Raw genomic sequence first — 23,350 nt, 5'->3', positions numbered from 1 at the left:
CCATATTAACCCTGAATGTAAATGACTTAAACTCATCAGCCAAATGTCACACATTAGTGAACTGGAACCAAAAGCCAAAGCCATCTACTTGTTGCCTACAGAGCCCCGTCTCACCAACAAAGATCACTTGAAACTATGTGTCATGGATTTTGATGTTTTTTGCTTTTTTTTTTCTCTTTTTTAAAGATTCGTTTATTTTTATTGCAAAGTCAGAAATACAGAGAGGAGGAGAAACAGAGAGGAAGATCTTCTGTCCGTTGATTCACTCCCCAAGCAGTTGTAATGGCCAGAGTTGAGCCAATCTGAAGCCAGGAGCCTGGAGCTTCTTCTGGTTCTCCCACACAGGTGCAGGGTCCCAAGGTTTTGGGCCGTCCTCCACTGCTTCCCCAGGCCTCAAGCAGGGAGTGGGATGGGAAGTGGGGCCACTGGGGTTAGAATCAGTGCCAATATAGATCCTGAAGCATTCAAGGTGAGTACTTTAGCTGCGAGGCTACTGTGCCAGACCCTATTTTCATTTTTTACAAGCATTTTTTTTCTCTCATTTTAATTCTTCACTGATTCATAGGTCATAAAATAGCATCATTTTTTTCAAGAAGGTTTTTTAATTTCTTTTTCATTTCTTCAGTGACACATTGGTCATTGGGTAGCATGTTATCTAACTTAATGGTGTTGTAAATTTCTATTTTTCTTCCTGTTATTGATTTCATTCTGTGGCTTTTCGTTAAAGGGGATGTGTAGTAACTGTGTGGTGGGGAATATCATATCCAGATGTGAGGATACAATGCAGTATGCATCTCTACTTCCAGGTCAAAGATGGACTCCCAGTGAAACTGTTGAATGTATCTCGAGAATGGAATGCTGGACTCTCTGCCATTGTCCATCCCGCAATGTCAGAATACACTTAAATAGCAGAATGATGGACTTATGAATGTTTATGAAGAACTATACTATTGTAAAAATGTAGGGGAAATCAGCAAGGAGAAGAATTGACAAAGGGGTAAGGGAAATCTCAGAGTTTATGGAACCGTATCATAAAATCATTTTTTAAGAAAAGAAAAAAATAACAGAAATAAAAATAAAAATAGACACCTAGCCAATAGAGCAGAGCAGAAACTCAAGAAATCAATGTGTACACCTACGGTCAATTGATCATCAACAAAAATACCAAACACACACAATGCAGAGAGAGCAGTATCTGCACCTAACTCTATTTAGAACAATATCCACATGCAAAAAAAAAAAAACAAAAACAAAAACAAATCAAAACAAAAAACCAAATTGCACCATTATCTTATTATCGTAAGAAAATCGACTAAGCATGAAATTTGAGACCATGAAATGACTAGGAGAAGATACAGGGGAAATGCTCTATGACATGGATTTTATTGTGATCCCAAAAATGCAGACAAAAAAGAAAACACGCAAATGGAATACATTGCACTAAAATCTTTGCACAGCAAAGGAAGCAAGCAGCAGAGTGAAGACGCAAACTACACATCTGGCGAAGGTATGTCTGATAAGCCACGTAAAGAAGTCAGACAACTCAATACCTAGAAAATTAATAATCACATTTAAAATGAACAAATAACACAAATAGACATTTCTCAAAAAAGACTTACAAATGACAAAAGGGCATATGAATAAATGCCATTATGAAAAGCAATACAGAGGTTCCTTAGAAAAGCAAAAATAGAACTACCCGTATGATTTCTTCAATGTAACTCGTGGGAATACTCCCCTTCACAAATGAAATGAACCCAGCATTTCAATGAGATAACTACGCCCATTTGCATTACCAAGCTGTGGAATTACATAACTTTCCATGGAAGAAGCACAGAAAATATGCTCACATGTTTAGCAAAATTCTACTCATCTTCTAAAACTACATAAATCTTGTCATTTTTGATGACATGGATGAACTTATGAAACATCATGTTAAATAAAATAAACCATGTCGGAAAATACTAGGTGGTCTTTCTTAGATATGTACTCTAAAAAGTCGAACTCATTGAAGCAGAGATCAGAATGCCTGTCTGGGTACAGAGTGAGCGCGAGGCATTGCGACACAGCAGTGCAACGAATAGACATTTAAAAAAGAACAGTGGTTGACAGAAGCTGGGAAGGGGCAAGGTTGGAATTGGGGAGACGTTTTGTATGACAGAAAATGGCCTTGAGGCAAGAGCAACGAGTTGAGCAGGAATATTGCACTGTGGAGTTGCACATTGCTAGAATAGACGTAAGTGTTCTCGACACACACAAATATGGTAAGTATACAAGGCGCATGTTAACTGGATTGCAACAATCTGTGTACAGATTCAAAAATGCCATGTACGTGATTAAAGAACATTAGAAGAGAACGCTGGGTCACAAATACAGCAGCCAGGACTGCAACTCCACTAAGGGCTTGCAGGCATTGCAAACAGTGGCTTGCCTCCCTGCGTCACAACTACGCCACTGTCCACTGCTACTTCAGGCTTTAGCAGTTGGAAGCTGGAAATTGGGTCATGTCAGGAATAATGGAAGAACTTAATTTTTAAGGTGTATTTATTTTTATTGGAAAGACAGATTTACAAAGGGAAGGAATGGCAGAGAGAAAAATGTTCCATCTACTGGTTCATTCCTAAATGGCAGTAATGGCCTGAGCAGATCTGTAACCAGGAGTTTCTTTCCAGGAGCCTCTTTTTTGGTCCCAATAATTTAATTGTTTTGTTTTTTTTAACTGTGGGCAAGCTGCCACAAAGCCAATGTCGAGGGCCCGGTTCAGTGGCTCAATTAGCTAATCCTTTTCCAGAAGTGCTGGGATCCCACATGGGTATCCATTCTTGTCCTGGCTACTCCACTTCCCAGCCAGCTCCCTTCTGTGGCCTGGGAAAGCAAAGGAGGATGGCCCAAAGCCTTAGGACCCTACACCGCTGTGGAAGACCCTTATGGCTTCCGATGAGTTCAGCTCCAGGTAGCCACAGGGAGTGAGCCAGCAGATGGAAAATCTTTCTCTACTTTCTGTAAATCTACCTACCCAATAAAAATAAATAAGTATTTTTTTTAAAGAACTATTAATGTAATCTGCTCTTTCCTATTTTTTTATTCACTTGGAATGAATAAAACAGTACAATTTTAAAAATGAAAATTCTGGGCAATACAATTGCAAATGTGAATTGTCTCTTACTTCGTGTTCAGTCTGATCAAGGTGAAATCATAATGCCCAGCAGCTCTTTAATAATGTACCTCTTCATTAAAATATGTTAGTATTATAAGAAAAATTTAAGACATTGAGAAATTACAGATTCAGTTTTATGTATCATTATTCTCCATTTTCATCCACAGGAAAAATCAAACCTGTTTAAGGGTCAATCTTCTAAAGCACCACAAGATGGCGATGTTGTTCCTTTTATCTTTTTAGTTTCGCTTTGTTTTTTAACTTCTTTTTATTATTATCATTTTATGATACAGTTCCATAGGCCGGGGCTTTACCTTATCTCTTCCCTAATGCCCTCCCCTCTAACTGAGTTCCCCTATATCATTACTATAGCATAGCTCTTCATACAGTCTATGTCCTTCATTGCGGGTATGGACAATGGCAGAGTCCAACATCCTATTGTCAAGATACAGTGAACAGTTTCACTGGGAGTCCATCTTTGATCTGGAAGTAGAGATGCACACTGCATTGTATCCTCACGTCTGGATGTGATAGTCTACATTACACAGTTACATCCTAGATTAGTACACTGGATTAAAAATCAACAAATACCATATTTTCTCTGAGATATGGCAGCTAATATAGAATACACACACACAGAGTGTAGGAATGAAATGGCTTCTTTGGGGTTTGTTGCTTTTAGCCATTTATACTCCAGAAGAAACGTTGTTTGCAGACTTCCTACTATTCACTTGTGGAATATTACGATTCATAGTAAAGCAAGCCTGCAGTTACAGAGTTGGTTAAACTGTCTGTGCAAATACTGCTGAGGACATGGACGGGAAGGAGGCATACTGCGGGGAGGCAGGTGCACACGAAAAGTGCGATTGTCTTCTTGGAAATATACCTGCTGAATGCATAAAATCGGTTCTTCCTATGTTCACAATTTTTTTTAGGAATAAAACTATTAAAAATAATAAAACCAGAGCCAAAATTGTTATGTATCAATATTCACAAAAGGAAAAAAAATGTCGCCATTTAACTAAATGTGGGCTTTCTCTTTTAAAAGAATTAAATTTTAAAATCATTTATGATTCCAAATGAAGATAGAATCCCAACTACTGAGAATCAATATGGAGGAATTCGGTAAGGACACGTTTAAACATACGGAAAAACATTTAATCAGGATGAAGCAGAGAGGACATATTTCAGGAAATAGGAGAGGACAGAACAACAGCAGAGGGGTACCTGGAGACTGACAGACACAGGAAAGCAGCGGGCACAGCGGTGTGGTGTTGCAGTGACTGATACTCCAGCGGCATTCAGCTAACAGCGATCTGAACTCTACCAGCAGCCGGAACTGCACCAGCAACCAGGTGGGAAGGGACTTTCACTGGGAGCTCGGGAGGTGGACCCAGACAAAGAACTGTCCGTCCTGCTGGTCCGTTTGATTTGACCAGGAGCAGAGACAGAGCAGCAGAACCCAGATAGACAGTGCGAGAACAGGGTGGATTTCACAGGCCAGTCAGCCCCCTTAGAGCCAAATTGGGCACCATTTTGCGTAAGGAGGCAAAGGCAAGGGAAAGGACTGCGCATAAACTGACCTGGGAGTGAACTCATTTCTGACTGGGTGAACTGCAGCAACGTGGCATTCTACAGGCTCCACCCAAGACAGGTCTGGGTAGTCCTCACACCTGACGGCAAGCAGACCAAGAACTGTAGTGGTGGCATGTCAGCCACCATTTTGTACACTGTGGCAAACGCTTTAGGACTGTAGGACAACAGTGAACTGCGCATGTGCTGAGCTCGCGAGAACTCGCTGAGCTCCGTGGATCGTACGGGTCCCACAGGAAAATAATACCGACTGTGGCATTGTACAGGTCAAAATAGGTCCGTGTAGCACACAATCCTAACGTCCAACAGGTTCCGAAAAGATCTGTGCCACCAACAACCAAATTATATAGGACGCCTGGTGTCTCTCTAATCCTCGGACCTGCTCCAACCGGAAGAGGGAGAAAGGTTGCAGAGACAACGGTGCAGCCTCAGCACGGTATCACAGGAGGTAGAGAGTTTTGAGCCAGGAGCTGGGGCTGTGGAGACCACAGTAGAAATCTGACATAAGAACTCAGACCTGGAACTCGCTGGAGGTTGTGGCACAAGTGGCTGCAAGCCAAAAGTCACGTACCAACTGCAACAAGTAAAATCGCATTGTAGACCTGTGGGTGACACAGCTTAGAAACCTGCCCCAAGGAGAAGACTCTGCTAACCAGAAGTACAATGATCAAGAGCAAAAGAAGAGACAAAGGCACAATGAATATCACCGAAAACTCCCCTGCAAAGAAGCAAAACCCTTTGCCAACCTCAGAGTTTTCTGAGGAAGACATCGAGAAAATGGGGCACACAGAATTCATAAAACTCATTTTAAAGCTTCTGATCAACAATCAGAAGCACATACAAGAGTTCAAAGAATTTAAGGAAGCAATAAAGAACACAGTAGAGCAAATTAAAAGTACACATAGAGGACCCGGTAGCGTAGCCTAGTGGCTAAAATCCTCACCTTGAACGCACCTGGATCCCATATGGATGCCGGTTCTAATCCCGGCAACTCCACTTCCCACCCAGCTCCCTGCTTGTGGCCTGGGAAAGCAGTCGAGGACCGCCCAAAGTTTTGGGACCTTGCAGCCGCGTGGGATACCTGGAAGAAGTTCCTGGCTTCGGATCGGCATAGCATTGGCCGTTACACTCACTTGAGGAGTGAATCATTAGACGGAACATCTTCCTCTCTGTCTCTCCTCCTCTCTGTATATTTGACTTTCCAATAAATAAATAAATGTTTCAAAAAAAAAAAAAAGTACATGGAGAGTCTCCAAAATAGAATGAAAGAATCTCAGAATTGGCAGATATTCCCTGTCATCAGAGAGAAACAAACAAAAAGCTGGAAGCAGAGCTGGATTGGTCAAAAAAGTATTCAAGAATTGGGGCCCAGCGCGGTGGCGCAAGTGGTTAAGGTCCTCGCTTTGCACGCCCGGGATCCCATATGGGCGCCAGTTCTAATCCCGGCAGCCCTGCTTCCCTTCCAGTTCCCTGCCTGTGGCCCGGGAAAGCAGTCGAGGACAGCCCAAAGCTTTGGGACCCTGCACCCGCGTGGGAGACCCGGAAGAAGTTCCTGGCTTTGGATCGGCATAGTATCGGCCCGTTGCGCTCACTTGGGGAGTGAATCATCGGACGGAAGATCTTCCTCTCTGTCTCTCCTCTCTGTATATCCGCCTTTCCAATAAAAAAAAAATAAAAATAAATCTTAAAAAAAAAATTGAAAGACAATAATAAAGAAAAATTTCCCTAATCTGGAGAAAGAATTGGGTAACAAGATCCAGGAGGGGCACAGAACTTGCTCAAAAGCGATCTTCACCAAGACACATGATCATCAAGCTCTCTTCAGTTGAACATAAGGAAAATATCCTTAAATGTGCACGTGAAAAACATCAATTGACATATAAAGGAATGCCAATTAAGCTCACAGGAGATCTCTCACAGGAAACTCTATAAGCAAGAAGAGAATGGAGTGACATATTCCAGATCCTAAAAGAAAAAAAATGTTGGCCTAGGATAACATATCCAGCAAAGCTTTCTTTTGTCTTTGAAAACGAAATAAAAATCTTCCACAGTAAAGAAATGTTAAAAGAATTTTCTTCCAAACCTGCCCTACAAATGATGCTTCAAGATGTTCTCTTGACAGAGAAGAGGAATAGCACCAAACAAAACCAAAGGCAAATGGGAAGAACATCCCAGTAAAATGACAACAGAAGACTAAACAAATGAACAACCCATTCCTAAAATGACAGGACCAAAGTGCCATCCATACATATTCAACTCTGAATGTAAATGGCTTAAGCTCAACCAAACGTCTAGATTAGTAGACTGGATTAAAAAAACAAAACCCATCTATCTGTTGCCTATAGGAGACACACTTCACCAACAAAAATCAGCGGAAACTATATCACATGGGTTTTGTTGTTTTCTGTTGGTTTCATCTCTTCAAAACACTTTCTTCTGATTAAATCATTCAATGACTCGTAGATCATACAGTAGCATCATTTTCTTCAAGAAGGCTCCTGATTTTCATTTCTTCAGCTACACGTTAGTCATTTAGTAGCATGTTATTTAACTTTTTGGTGTTGTTAATATCTTTTTTCTTCCTGATATTGATTTTGTTTTGTGGCTTTTCATTTAATGAGTTGTATAGTAGCTGTGTAATGGAGACTGTCATATCTAGTAACGTGGTATTTAAGTTCATGACATTGTAAATTTCTACTTTTCTTTTTTTTTTTTTTTGATTTTGTATCATGACTTTTCATTTAAGGGGATGTACAGTAGCTGTGAGATGGAGACTAACATCCAGATGTGAGGATGCAGTGTAGTATGCATTTCTACTTCCAGACAAAGATGGACTTACAATGAAACTGTCCACTATATCTTGACAATAGGATGCTGGACTCTCTGCCATTGTCCATGCCAGCAATGATGGACATACGACTGTGTATGAAGAACTATAGTAATGATATAGAGGGACTAGGTTGGGGGAGGGTATTAGGGAAGGGATAAAGGAAATGCCAGGAGCCTATGGAACTGTATCATAAAATGATAATAATAATAATTAAATTATTTTTTAAAATCCCAACTACTTATAAAAATATGTTTATATTTTATTATACATTACATATATTTGATATATGTGATACCTTTACCTATAAAAATATATAAATAAGCTGCAAATCCACATTAGTTTGGTCACGGTATATGACTCTGTTTGTGGATGTGCTCTACACGTTTTCATTTCAACAAGGCTTCACAGTGTGGTGTGTGTGTAAAATCTCATAGATGTTTATTAGCATTTCTGACCTATGTCAGACAGTTATCTTTCCCATTAAATTGTGTTTGGTTCACAATCCACTATCAGAAATATGTAAAAGTATGTAAAAATATGTAAAATCAGATAAATGTAAGGAAATGTATCCATTTCTTGGTCTTGCAAACATTCTGCTATCCTATTCTCTCTGTTCCTTATCTTTTTTACTTTTCTGTTAAATACAGAGAAATGTAACTACAGTGAACCTCAAATACATATTTCATCCCTATCCTCTTCCATTTATTTCCATAATATTTATACAATGTTTAGCTCTTCATATTGCTATTATTTGTTATTTGTCATTTGTTATTATTGAACTGAACAAGCAGGTAAGAATCTATTGCAGCATTTTATGTATTTCCTGTGTAGGGTGTGTCTGGGGAGGTACTTTTTAAAAATTACTATAGATGTCTTGCACTCTTTTTTTTTTTTGAAAGATTTATTTATTGGAAAGTCAGATATACAGAGAGGAGGAGAGACAGAGAGAGAGATCTTCCATCTGATGACTCACTCCCCAAGTGAGTGCAACCGCTGGTGCTATGCCGATCCGAAGCCAGGAGCCAGGAACTTCTTCTGGGTCTCCCACACGGATGCAGGGTCCCAAAGCTTTGGACCATCCTTGACTGCTTTCCCAGGCCACAGGCAGGGAGCTGGATGCGAAGTGGAGTTGCCGGGATTAGAACCGGCATCCATATGGGATCCAGGGGCGTTCAAGGGGAGGACTTTAGCCGCTAGGCCACGCCGCTGGGTCCGATGTCTGGCACTCTTATTGTGAGGAATTCCTTGCTAAATTATTTTCTGTGCTCCCTAATCATTGACTTGATTAGAAAGGAGTGTTGTGTAAGCATGTGCCGTCTTTTTCCTGGTTTTGAGCATATACTTTTAAAACATTTATCAAATAAATGACATACTGGATATTTTCCACTTTTCCTTTCCTTTTCTCTCCTTTTTTTTAAAATTTTTATTGAGAAGTCGATATACAAGAGGAGGACAGACAGAGAAAAAGATCTTCAGACCGATATTTGACTCCCCAAGTAGCTGCAGCCAATCCGAAACCAAGAGCCCGGAGCCTCCTCCAAGTCTCCCATGTGGTTGTAGGATCCCAAGGTTTTGAGCTGTCCTCGGCTGTCTTCCCAGGTCACAAGCAGAGTGCAAGATGGGAAGTGGGGCCTCCAGGATTAGAACCAGCATCCATACGGGATCCCGGTGCATGCAAATCAAGGACTTAACCAAGTAGGCTACCGCTCTGGGCCCCTTTCCACTTTTTTTTTTGTAAAGATTTGTTTTTATTATTTTTTTTATCGGAAAGGCAGATATACAGAGAGGAGAGACAGAGAGGAAGATCTTCCGTCCGATTTTATGCCGGTCCAAAGCCAGGAGACTCTTCCAGGTCTCCCATGCGGGTGCAGGGTCCCAAAGCTTTGGGCTGTCCTCGACTGCTTTCCCAGGCCACAGGCAGGGAGCTGGAAGGCAAGCGGGGCTGCTGGGATAGAACCAGCGCCCGTATGGGATCCCGGGCGTGCAAAGCGAGGACCTTAACCACTGTGCCACCGCGCCGGGCCCTCTTTTCCACTTATTTTAAGACCAAAAAATGAGGTGAATTTTATTTTGATTGTGTATCAACTCACTTTTCCACAGAGTTTTAGTTTCCATTTACAGTTTTTAAGTGAAATGTACAGTATTCTCATGGACTTGACTGAGCACAAGAATAATCATGAGCCTCATTTATAAATTCCTTCATTCATTTTCCATAAAAAATTTTTAAAGAAGCCAGAAGCCATAATCTATTGCCATTTTGTTGAGAAATTGAACAGGGATCTATTATAATTTTTCAAGGTTTATAAGATAGGCAGAGAGAAGGACAGAGGGGGCTCCTATTCACCCCAACTATAGGCAGCTGCCCAGCTTGCACTGTACTTGGGCAAGTGCGACACTGCTGGGAGCAAAGCAGCTAATAGCTGGCAGGCATTCTGGGCCTGTTTAATGTCAAATTTGTCAACATTATGCCAGTGTGCCAGCATAGGTGCCTGTTCTTTCTTTTAAAGCTATGTGCGAGGCAGATGCCAGCATGCTGGCAGAAGGGGTCTAGGAACCCTTGCTGGAGCATTCATGGAACCCAGCAACAGGGCAAGGCCAAGGGTGACACTACAGACCGGCGGCGGACCAGCCACGGGGATCCACGCTCACAGATATGGAGGCCTTTGGATTGCTCGGGGAAGGGATTCGGGCACGTGTGGGAAGGACTGCTGAGGGAGAACATGACAGGTGAGGGGTGAATTCTGGTGGAATTTCTACCAACCAGGCTATTGCCCTTGCAGGTAAATGAGGGGGCTGAGACCGGGTGGTTTGGAGAAGAGAAACCAGAGGAACTTTCAGGGCCAGAACAATATACCCTCCCATGTGAGAGTCCTGAACTGGGGTTGTTGGTATCAACCACCATCCTACTGGTACATATGAAAGCTAGGACCAGGGGGCCTAACTGGCAGGGCTCGACTACAGTACCTACCAGTGGGACTTAGGACAAGAGGTGGGCCATGTCACTAGTCAGCAGGCAAAACAGCTGGGTCTGGAAGTAAATTCTGTAGGGGATGTGTGGCTCACCCCTGGGGAATTGCCATACCAACTGTTTTGCTTGAGGGCTGGGAATGGTAATGGGTTGAGTAGGTATGGCCACAAAACTCACCAGCACTCATGGGTACTGGGGTTGGGATCATGCCAGGCAAGTCCTGGCTACAGAACCTAGAGGTGCACCCAAGAATTGGGTGTGGGGTGGGCTGTGCACCCAGTACATGCAAGGGACAAAACTGGGGGGTGGGTGGGTGGGAGAAGACTGTGCTGGGTAAGAGCCCAACACCCACTGGCACGTGAAGGATTTGGGTCTGGGAGTACACCTGGTGGGGAAACTTGCAGACCCCCCCTCCCCGAGTAGGCTGTAGCTCCCACTAGTAAGCACGAGAGTCAGGGCTGGGTATTGGTCAGGCCGGGTGTGTTGGTGGGTGTGTAGGTTGGCTCTCGGGGAAGGGGAGTGGACCAGGCAAGAATGGGGCAACTGTAGTACACTGGCAGGCAAAAGAGGCAGGATGGGGTGTGGGTTAGGCTAGGCTAGGCTAGGCTATCACACCTACAGATTTGTATGAAAGCCAGAAAAGGGGGCAGGTTGGGCAGGGATAGGCTCCAGCATCTACCAGTGGGAGTTGGGACTTGGAGCGGGTCAGACTACAGCATCAATGCCAAAGATCAAGCTGAGAGATGGGTTATGCTGGGCCAGGTCAGAGCAACCATCCACATGTGCCAAGAACAAACCTGGTCAGGGAGCTAAGGGGGTGTGTCCCAGCTGGGTTGTCGTTCCCACTAGTGAATGTGAGAGCTGGATTGGGGGGTGGTGAACTGGGCTGAACATAACTGCAGCATCCCTCAGCATGGGTATGGACTGGGTCTGGGATATGCCTACCTGCTGGTCCTCACAAAAGCCAGAATAAATGTAAGACAGGCTGGGCTAGGTCTTGGAACCCAATGAGTCATGCAAGACCTGTGTCTGAGGGTGGACCAGGTGTGGCTAAGCTATAGACCCCAACAGTAAGAGCCAGAATGAGTGTGGGCCAGTCAGGCAAGGCCACTGTACATGCCAGGACAGCAGGCGGGCCAAGTCAAGCTATGCCAAGAATCCACTGCTGTGCAGAAAATATGCCACTGGGAGGCAACCTGCAAGAGCTTGGGGAAATCCAATGTCAGGATGTAGTCCCTGCAGGTGGGTGCAAGAACTAAAGCTGGGAGCAGCCCAGATCAAGCCAGGTGGGTTATGGTACCCGCCAGCATAAGTGTGGTTCAAGTCTGCAGTCATGCCAGTTTGGGCCAGTTCAGAACACTCACTGGCAGACGTGAGAACCAGGATGGAGTGCAAGACAAGCCAAGTGGGTCACACCACCAGCCGGTTTACATCAGCATCAGGACTGGGGGCTGGCTGAGCTGGGCTGGGCTGTAGCACCCTCTGATGAATGCTGAAGTGAAACAAGACATGCCAGACTGAGCTGCAGCACCCACCAGCACACGAAAGACCCTAGGAGTGGCTAGTCAGGTGAGGAGGGGAGGGTGGAGCATGGACTCACCTGTTAGGCCGCTACTCCTAATGGTGAGCATGAAGGCTGAAACTGGGGGTAAGTGGGCAGCCCAGAATGGGCAGGGCTACAAAACCTATTGGTCTGCAGGTGAGCTGGGTTAGGGGGAAGTATACTTATTGTTAAGATACTCTGATTTAATAAGAAATTAAGATCCAATGTGACTATATTTTATTGTATTTTTTTAAGATTTATTTATTTATTATTTATTATCTTTATTGGAAAGGTGGATATACAGAGAGGAGACAGAGAGGAAGATCTTCCATCCGATGATTCACTCCCCAAGTGAGCGCAACGGCCGATGCTATGCCGATCCGAAGCCAGGAGCCAGGAACTTCTTCTGGGTCTCCCACATGGGTGCAGGGTCCCAAAGCTTTGGTCCATCCTCGACTGCTTTCCCAGGCCACAGGCAGGGAGCTGGATGGGAAGCGGGGCCGCCGGGATTAGAACTGGCACCCATATGGAATCCCAGGCGTGCAAGGCGAGGACCTTAACCACTGCGCCACCACGCCGGGCCCCTAATGTGACTAGTTTATTTTGAAGCTTTTTATTCTGTATTCTCTTGAAAATGATATGTAAATTCATAAGTAAAAAAAAAAAACTATCAGGAAACACAATGAATCCTTGGAAATTTGCTGGGCTCTTTATCAACTCAAATCAGAAAGAACCTAATTATCTTAAAGAGGCTAAATTCAAATGTTCCAAATACTAGAGCTAAGATAAAGGCAATAGCAAGATTTGAAGCCTTTGGGACGTATGACTACTGTTAAAATGTTAGTTGTGATAATGTGAAGATAAAATACACTTATTAATAACCAGACATCTTTGAACTTTATTAAGACATTCTTTGCCTAGAAAAAGACCTTATGAAGATTCAATTTAAGACAACTCTGCTTTGATGAATATTTTAACACTTGTAGAGTATAATCCTTTCTGAACATTCTCCTCTATTATTTGCTTTTGGGTCACTTCAGGTTTGAAGCTAAAATATTATCTCCAGGTAATACAGCCTAGATTTTAATCACAAATATCTAGGATGTATAGCAACAAAGCAGATTACTTCATAATGCATTTGCAGAAAACCAGTCACATCGCAGATATTTTAAAATGACAATCTCAAAAAAATTCTAAGGGCAAACTTGCATGCCAAAATTCACCAAAAGTTACTACTCTTTCTAAATATGCCTGCCATCTCGTTGATCACTTATGTACTATAGTAGCCTACAGTGTAAGACTTTTTTTCCCTAACACACAAAACATCTAAGGATTTAATTTTAATTCCACCATCATCCCACAAATATGGAAGAAGAAATCAAGTAAGGATTTCTTTTAAAAAATTGTTTGTGTAGTATGCAAATATTTTTAAGTAAATACTTAAGATTAAAAATTAAATGAATGGAGCCCAGCACAATAGCTTAGTGGCTAAAGTCTTTACCTTCCATACACCAGGATCCCATAGGGGTGCTGGTTTGAACCCCAGATGCTCCGCTTCCTTTCCAGCTCCCTGCTTGTGGGCTGGGAAAGCAACCAAGAACGATCCAAAGATTTGGGATCCTGTACCTGCATGGGAGACCAGTAAGAACCTCCTGGCTCCTGGCTTCGGATCGGCTCAGCTTTTGCCGTTGGGGCCACTTGGGAAGTGAACCAGCAGGCAGAAGGTTTTTCTCTCTGTCTCTCTTACTCTCTGTATATCTACTTTCCAAGAAAAAGAAATCTTAAAAATTAAATTAATGAGTAAAAAAGTCACATCATATGAACTAACAAAGTATGTGAATTAAAAGGGATAGCTATTTGTGGTATTTTATTACTTGATACATAAAGTGCATTTTGCCCACTAAGAAAATGAAAAATAAAGGGCATTTTGCTATCTATGATATAGGCAGAATTTTAAAAATGAACTTATAAGTGACTGTTTTGCATTGCATTCAATTTTATTTGTTAAAATATCTGGCATATAATAAAAAGAGTTGTCCTAAATACTTAAGTAAAAAATAGAATCTGTTGTAGTGGTTTTTTTTTAAGATTTATTTATTTTATTTTTATTTGAAAAGCAGAGTTACAGACAGAAGACAGGGAGCAAGAGAGAGGGAAAGAAGGAGAGAGAGAGAGAGAGAGAGAGAGAGAAAGAAAGAAGAGAGTCCATCTTCTAGTTCACTTCCCAAACGCTTGCAGTGAGAGGAGCCAGGAACCTCCTCGAAGTCTCCTACATAGGTACAAGAGCCCACCCAGGCCGTAACCAGGGAGTGGGAGCAGAAGTGGAACAGACAGGACAGAAACCAGTGCCACAGTGGATGCTGGCAAAGGTAGATGCCATAGCCCCGCAGTTGTGGATTTTACTTGCATGCTTTCAGTTCCACGGAGCACTGATACATTTCTTTCATGAAGACATGTACATACATACATACACCCACACACATCCACCTCCCACACACGTCTTATACGACGAGAATAGAAATTCCTTATTATTTATCTCATATTAAAATGCATCTACTCAGGATCTTATCCTCATTGCATATGAGGGAACAGAGATTAAATAGTCAATGACATGAGCTCAGGCCCAGTCTACAGACAGTAAGTTTTCTAAGAAAGCTTACACTCTGGTACATTGTGAGAAAGAAGAGATGTATAAAAAGGAAGAATACACACTGGAGACTTAACGCCAACTATTCTCTTAATCTGTGACTGATAGACTTGATACAAAATGCTGATTATTGCTAACCTTTTGCAAAATGCTATCAGTCAAGGAGAGGATTCCCACGCTGTCCATTTGTTATCAACAAGCAACTAAAACCATGTAACTTCTGCTGGTCAGTTGGAAAGCATCTGAACAATTTCTATTTCAAAGGAACTTTACAGAAAAGCTGACCATCATGATAACTTACGGTTTATAGCCAAATTCTTCATTTCCCACAGTCAGGGAGAATAAAAATGATAGAAATGTTTGTCATTAATTTATTCAACATTCCTTTACTTAGCCATCATTTTCTCCTTTTCATGTTTCTCTTATTCCTGTAAAAATGGAATTTCCATGAAATCTTAGACTTCTACACTGGGAAGAGATTTTTAATCTCCCAAGATAATTTCTTGCTTTGATAGCTTTAAAATTTACAGAATTATTCCTCTTCTTAGAAATGTCTTCAAACTGAGAACCTACAAATATTATGAAATTTACTTTTTTACAAAGTAGTATTCTAGTTTAGAGTACAAATAAACGAGTTAGTGTTGTCATTGGATAACAGTAAGAGAATTAAAAAGGAGTACAAAAACATGATTGTAGATAGTCATAAGTAGCTAAAATTGTACATCTTGATCCATATAGTTCCTCCCTTTAACTGTAAATTCCTGGTTTTTTTTTCAAATACCTTGTTCTTGGACACTTTTGTTCATTTTTATAATTCCTTCTAATCCTTTTAATAATTTAAAGGCTAGTTAATTTGCACCAGCTCATAAAATGAGCTATTAATATAAAAGTTAATATGCTTACCTGGGTTAATAAAATATCTCAAATTACTTAATCCTATCAAGAATCCTGAATTGTTACCACATTTTGGTAATACTGACAAAGACTTAGAAATACACTCAAGATCACATGGCTGAACATTTCAGTATCAAGTACCACCAACCCATATTGGCACCAGCTCATGTCCTGGCTGCTCCATTTCCAATCCAGCCCCTTGCTTATTGACTGGGAAAGCAATGGAAATTGGCCCAAATTCTTGGGACTTTGCATCCACATCAGAAACCTAGAAAAATCTCCTGGCTCCTAGCTTTACATGGGCTCAGCTCTGGCCATTGTGGCCATCTGGGGAGTGAACCAGGAGCAGGAAGATCTTTCCTTCTCTGTCTCTTCTTTTCTCTGTAAATTTGTGTTTAAAATAAAAGTAAATAAAACTTTAAAAAAAGATAAATGGTAGACAGCAGATTATTTATTATCATATTAATCACAATAACAGAAAAAATATTTTTAAGACATAAATATTCTCAAAACTGGTAGGTAAACTTTATAAAAAGCTTAACACTTTACCTATACAGCAAATCAATATCCTCATAAGCATTGTGATCATTCACCCTGTAGGGCCAGCTATAACTCTGAATTTAGTCAATTTTGGTTAAGAGGTTGACTGAAAGTCATGGAGAGGGCGAAAAAAGCTTTAAGCTAAGAGAGGTAGCACAAGAACCCAAGGAAATGGGCAGCTTCTATTATGTGCCTGAAAGGTATTGTTATAGGGGTTTGGTTTCAATATTACCTTGCATTGACCCTATGGTTATTTATGACTAGATGTTCTTAGCCCACAGTTCTGAAGCACAACCAATGCATCACTTTATGGTGTGGAAATTCTGATAGAACCTGAACATCTGAAGACGTCAATATGTACATTCGTTACCGCTGGGAAGGCAGTCACTATCCTATTGACATCTTTCTATCTCCAACTCATGACGGAACTGCATGAAGTTAGTCACTGTGTAAAGATGTCACTGCCTTAAACAAAAGAAACAGGCAAGAATTCATTTCTAAGGAGTACAGCTGAAGGTTTGAAGTAGAAACATAGCAAATATTAAGAGCAACAAGAATACAAAGACACACACACACACACATAAAGGGATTACTCATGGGAGGTAAGGACATAACATACATCAGGAAAAACTGTAAGAAAACACTCCAGACAAAGGGAGCATTACCTTTTTATTCCGGTTATAACAATTAATTGAACAACAGCCTGTCTAGGTGGCTCTGACATTAGAATCCTAATGGAAAATCATTAGGTAACCAGCTAAGCAAGTTTTCTCTTCCAGACTTTAAGGCTTTCTTCTCCAATTAACAATCTGGATTTCTTGAGGCAGGGTATACCTTGTCTGTGTGTGTGGAGGGTGGGAGGGAATGGACGTAATCATTTGGGGACAGGAAAAACTAAGAAATATTAAACCTAAACTGTAGAATATACAGAAGTGAATGGAGGAATGCATAAGCAAATATATCCACATGCCTTCCTTACACAATTTATATCACATTATATCCACTATTTTATATGTGCTTACAGCTCAATCTGATAGCTTCATATTGTTGTTCTCAAAATTTTTCAGATTTTTATAAATCTTCAAAAGACAGTAAGAGCGAAAGAAGGGATCTTCTATTACCTCATTTCTCAAATGGCTACAAACACCTGGGCTGAACCAGCCTGAAGCCAGGTGCCAAGGACTTCATTGGGGTTTTCCATATTGGTGGCAGTAAACCAAGTATTTGAGCCATCCTCCACTGGTGCAATGTGGTATTTCTCTGTCTTGATTTCAAGATGCTCAAGGACCAGAAACTTTTCCTCTTCTTTTATGTTGGCCTAAACCAACCACACTCAATAATTTTAAGCATTTGGTAAAACAAGTTTTACACTCAATAGATTAAGTATTTCAAATAATTCCTTCAGCACCTCTCCTCCCCAGAAAACCAAAATCTCTCCTTAAAAATCCACATCAAACAGTACAAGTAATCCACTCTCCAAAATGATTGGGCTCTATAGGAAACATTGTTACACAGCTTGCTTAATGAAAGTACTATTTTAAGTTAAATAAATGTTAAAAAAAAAAAAACTTATACTGGTGACACAGATCCCAAGTGATAGACTTCAAGTGAAGAAATTAAGCAGCAAACAATGAGGCATTCATAGAACATGGACTAGAAACTAAGGGTCTACAGCTTAGGGTAAGATGTAAAACTCAAGTCGTGGGCCCAGTGGCTAAAGTCCCCGCCTTGAACGCATTGTGCTTCCATATGGGTGCCGGTTCTAATCCCGGCAGCTCCACTTCCCATCCAGCTCCCTGCCTGTGCCAGGGAAAGCAGTCCAGCACGGCCCAATGCCTTGGGACCCTGTACCAGTGTGGGATACCCGGAAGAGGTCCCCAGTTCCCAGCTTCGGATCGGCATAGCATCGGCTGTTGCACTCACTTGGGGAGTGAATCATCGGATGGAAGATCTTCCTCTCTCTCTCCTCTTCTGTATATCTGACTTTCCAATAAATAAATCAATCTTAAAAAAAAAAACAACTCAAGTCATTTCAGCATCATCTAACAGTAGTTTTCTCAACTACTGACCAAATGTATTTAATCTGGCACTAAATTGGATAAGAGAAAAAAGGTAAACATCAGATTAGCAGTCAACCTTGTGGCACAGCAGGTAGGACCACTTCCTGTGACAACAGCACCACAGGTGGGCACCAATTCGAGCCTTGGATACTCTACATCTACCTCTCTAATGGCCTGGGAAAAGCAATGGAAGATGATTCTAGTGCAAAGACCTCTGCTACCCTTGTGGAACACATGGACGACATTGCTTCTCTATCCAACAAGCTCTGGCAGTTGCAGCCACCTGAGGATTGAACCAATGGATGGAATATCTATTTCTAACTCTCCATTTCAAATACATCAATTAGATCTTAAAGAGATTGCATGGCTTATCTATAATTATACGGCATCAACTACATTTCTTTTTCCTTTTGCCTCCTCCAATCACTCCCTCAGCTACTTGACCCAGCTTCCACTCCCCCATACTGTTTCATTTTGGGAGGTTACTTTTTCCTTTTGGTCTTTGTGTGAAAGTGAGTCTACACATACACATTTGCTTTTCTTAGAGGTCATTTCCATAACCCCTGGCCAAATAAGAATTCCATGCTGATACTCATCAACTCTTGAATCTTTTCCAGACTGCCTCATGAACTTGAGAAGGTTTTGCAGAAACTGCTTATTTTCCCAATGTTGCATTTAAAATTGCTTACCTGAGAAAGGATCCTCATTGAGCCTGGGTACCAGGAAATCAGAAAGCAGATGATGCAAGATTCAACTGCTAGAGGGTTGTTGATTAAAATAGTGACAACCACAGAATAGTGAAGGAGGAAGAACAATTTCACAAAAAGATAAAGGAAAGTACATACATTGTCATTCAGTGAACTTGAAAATGGAATACAGTTTAGACAAACACAGCAAAGGGCTGAAGGAAGTAAAAAGCACACATTGCTTAAGACTGCAAAGATTTAGAGATTAGCCTAGTTTGGATGACATACGCATAGGCATGGAATCAAATATCTCGGCTTAAATTCTTACCTAGAGCCAAGCAATCTTCAGCAATTAAGAATACAAGCTGAACAACAGTATTTCTAACTCATGGAGGTTTAACTGTCATAACTACCCTGCTTAGAACAAAAAACGGCATTCCACTGTTGGCAGCTTTTATAATAAAGGAGAGCAGGGTCCAAAACAGAACTGCTAGGTACCAGAGTCAGTAGACGTCAGAAGTCAAACAGAGCAGATTCTTTTAGGCTACAATATCACAACATTCACACTCAAAGGCAAGAAACAGCGAATCCTTTACTAAAGCTTAAAATCATAGTAATACAAATTTTGCCACTAGGTGGCAATAATACAGCTGAATTTCAATGAAAAGAATTTTGAAAACAGTACACAACTCCAAAAAGCTTCTTTAGTATATATTTTTACTTTAGAAAAAAAATTATTTTATATACAACTTAACTTATAGTAGAGTGTTTAATCACCTGATTCAGTAACTCCCGACGTGTTTCCCAAGCTGCACTGAGATAGTTCATGCAATGTACAATACAATTGCTAAACACTTTCATCACCAGTGTTAAGAAATCAAGATACAATTATTTCATGAAAGTAACAGAAATTATGGAATGCTAAAAATCTTCTTAAAGTTTCAGAATTCTAAGAAAGGCACTCTAAAGTGTTAAGTGTCTCCATGAAGCAGTTAAAGCTGACTGAAAATGACTAATTAGAAGCAATTCCATTTTTTCCCCTATTACTTTGGGTCAATACACAAAATGAAAACATTTTGCTTTTCAATTGTAAAGTACTTAACATATGCAGTCTTCCAACTTAACTTACTGAGTTAACAGAAATGTTTTTAAATGCCGTTAAATTTTAGAATGCCTTAATACAAATGCCAAAATAAGCAATATCATCCCTTACTTCTGATATGTTCCTGTTATTTCTGCTTCCTTTGTAAAACAGGACAAATGATTTATTTAAAATAAAAACTTTAACCCTTTCTTTATGACACGTTTTGAAATGACAGATAACATTCCTAAGCACTCAGTTCAAAAAACAAATTAAAAAAAAAAAAACGTATTATCTTTGAAATTTCAGAGATGTTGTTCTCCCAAGCCAGGTGAAGGCCTGTATGATATGTAACATTATAAAATCTGTAGTATAATTAGATGAATAAATAATAACCCTATACTGGTATCCAATTCATAATACAATAAAAAGACCAAAATTTTTAAAGCCTATTTATTCCTTTCGCATAAATAACTATTTTCCCCACATCTTTAAATCCTGCTTCAAATTACCAGAGTATTTTTACATACCAGCTCTAAGAATTTTCCTCAATTATTACCTACATTCTATATTGACTTAATTTCCAGAATCATGTCTCCCTCCTGGCCACGCACACAATTGACAAAAAGAAGTATGATACCTAAGTTATTTTCATTATTCATAGGTTAGTTTTGCCATCATTATTAGGGCTTAGTTTAAATATCATCCTTAAATCTAATAGTTCTTTCTAATTCTGTCAGCCTATACATCAAATGCACATAAGAGACAACCATTTAAGATGGTTAGCACAAAGTAAAACTTGCCAGGGTAGCTTAATGAATCTAGGAAAAGATTCTGGGAAAGTGCTCTGTCTGTTCACTGCTACCTCTAACTTCCATGACAAAGTTGAGGGAATGCCATTTTTACACAAGGGTGGGTAACTGGTGATTTACAAAAGTGAAGACACATGTAAGTCACATCTACATAGAATCAGTTTCTAATTATCTACACAAAGGGATGAGACACAGTTGATGAAAACACACAACCCTTAAGCCACTGTAGACACATCGCTGTGAAACTATCTTAGATACAGTTTCACAAGACTGTGTCTAAGAATCCAGAATACAAATTAAGTTGCATTTTACAGTCACAAGCACAATTACAAACACAGTGATAAAGCTGAAAATGCCATTACTGACTTGAGTTTGTCATCTTTTGTTTATTTCTGATGGTGGCTCTCAGTTTCCGTATTACCAGTTTATCAGGCAGAATCATGTCTCCTTGCTGTTCTAGGTAATCCAATAAATTTTCAGTCCATTGGAGAGCAGCTGCATGGTTAACATGCTTCTCTGGGATCAGTTCTATTTCCTCTTCCTCATTTTCACTAGATTCTTCCATCTGGCCTTGAGCTCTTCTGATGATTTCACTGTCACTTAACACTTCGTAGCCTGGTTCAGTACTGTCTACCTCAAACCATTTTTCAATGTTCTCAGTAGTCATATGTTCCAGTCCTTTGGTGTGTTGCAAAATGGTGGCCACAGTGGCCATAGAAATACCTTCCTCATCAAAGTCCAAGCCTTCTTTCTCCTCAGTGACAGGCAGGATTTGTTTCCACGCTCTGCTAATGGTCACTGGTTTTACTAAATTCCATGCCGTTGCTATTCCATAAAGTGCATCCAGCAGAGTTAATTTCTTCCAGAACGACTTCAGGTCATTACCTTCTTCCAAGTTGCTCTGTAGAAGGCCTGCGCGATAGTTCCTCTTCATCGTTGCGATGGCCCCCTGATCCAAGGGCTGAACCAATGAAGCCACATTAGGTGGTAAGTATTTAGCAAATATTTGGCCATCATCTGATCTCAAAACGTTCTCATTCGGGTGTGTCGGTGAATTATCCAACAAGAGCACGGCCTTTTCCTGCAGTCCTTTGGATCTTAAGTGCTCTCGAACTTGTGGAACAAATATCTTATCAAACCACTGTCGGAAAATGGAAAGATCCATCCAGGCGCCCTTTTGGCTGAAGTAAGAAACCGGTAGATTTAAGGTGTCGGTGGACTTGAAGGAGCGGGGCTTCTTGGCTTTCCCCACAACACAGAGTTTCAGTTTGTGTAAACCTGTTGCATTGGCACAGCACATGATGGTGACCCTTTCTTCAGCTGACTTCTGCCCAGGCAGGGTGCATTTACCTCTCATGGCAGAAGTTCGGGATGGCAGGCACTTCCAAAAGAGTCCCGTTTCATCTGCATTGTAAATTTGTTCAGGCTGCAAATTCTCACGCTCAATGAAGTCTCGGAAGTTGTTACAAAAATCTTCCACAGCAGTCTCATCCCCATTTAATCTTTCGTTTCTGATGTTAATCTCTCTAATGCTGTGTCGCTGTTTAAAGCGAGTTAGCCAACCGGCAGAGGGGTTAAAATCACCATCCATACCCAAAGCGTAAAAGAAAAACTCTGCCCTTTTGGCACAAATTGGTCCAGATACAGGATTCCCTTTAGCTCTCTGCTGGTTGAACCACTCCAGCATGGCTTTGTCCAGCTCCTCATACATAGAGGGCTTCATGGATTTCCTCTTGGCCAGAAGACTCGTGGAATCAGAACTGCTAGCGTAGGTTATAATCTTTTCCTTATTTTTTCTTATATCTCGCACTGTTGTTTCACCAATTCCATAAATCACTGCCAGTTGTTTGGAAGAACCCCCGTCTTCGAGTTTCTTTATGATATCCAGCTTATCTTTAATAGTCAGCACCACACGCTTCCGTTTCCCGGACATCGTGACAATTCCAGGATTCCCTCCACACTCACCCCGCAGTGATCCACCAACTAATTCGTCCTTGTCTCTGATAGTCTCACAACTCTCAGGGGCAGCGTGAAGGCCCTGACCCCCCTCCCGCGGGTGGTCTTGGCTGGCTGCGGAAAGCGGAGCAAGTTTGGGGTAGGCCTGGAACTTAGACGGGCCGCAGAGGCCCCAGGTCACCGCGGATAATCCGGATTAGCAGCATGTGTTTGGATCAGCCCAAGAGTCAGCCAGGAGGATGAGCAGCACCAGCGTGGCTTCCAACCTCCTGCACATGCAGACCTCCTCCGAGGAACAGTCCCGTCGGAGAAGCCCCGCCACACCCCAAAGTTAAGGCAGTGAGCGGAAGACGCGGAGTCGGGGACTGGCCCCTTCCTCGGGGAGCGGTCACTTCCCCCAGCAGACGGGCCCTCGTGGTGCGCAGGCCCGCTTCCCCGCGCCGGGCAGGGCCTGGACGCTCCTCCCGGCCCCTCCCGGCCCTCCGGGCCCCTCGCCCACCTCAGTTGTAACCAGGACCCCGAAAATGCTCCCTGACTACCGCGCGGCAGCAGCTCCTCCCCCAGCGCACGCTCCCGGAAGACG

General features: G+C 41.6%; 2 protein-coding genes across 2 annotated transcripts in view; one reads left to right on the top strand and one right to left on the bottom strand.

Annotated features, from left to right (window-relative positions):
* The first annotated feature begins 2,510 nt into the window (after positions 1-2,510).
* Positions 2,511-23,350, top strand: part of CCDC82 (coiled-coil domain containing 82) — a 56,392-nt gene continuing 35,552 nt past the window's right edge. The window contains exon 1 of the mRNA XM_040976843.1: positions 2,511-2,538. The gene's annotated coding sequence lies outside the window, so the exon portion shown is untranslated. The remainder of the gene's footprint in view (positions 2,539-23,350) is intronic.
* JRKL (JRK like) lies at positions 19,486-23,281 on the bottom strand. Its single transcript, XM_040976841.1, has one exon. It carries the CDS (start codon positions 22,742-22,744, stop codon positions 21,170-21,172), a length of 1,575 nt encoding a protein of 524 aa, XP_040832775.1. The 5' UTR covers positions 22,745-23,281; the 3' UTR covers positions 19,486-21,169.

This window comes from Ochotona curzoniae, unplaced genomic scaffold (assembly GCF_017591425.1).
Source record: "Ochotona curzoniae isolate NIBS_2020 unplaced genomic scaffold, NIBS_Ocur_1.0 contig_2723, whole genome shotgun sequence".
NCBI classification, from domain to species: Eukaryota; Metazoa; Chordata; class Mammalia; order Lagomorpha; family Ochotonidae; genus Ochotona; species Ochotona curzoniae.
This window is presented reverse-complemented; position numbering and strand designations above follow the sequence as displayed.

What these genes read in the sequence shown, in the direction of transcription:
- JRKL (XM_040976841.1), bottom strand. Translation starts at nt 22,744, where the DNA reads ATGTCCGGGAAACGGAAGCGTGTGGTGCTGACTATTAAAGATAAGCTG.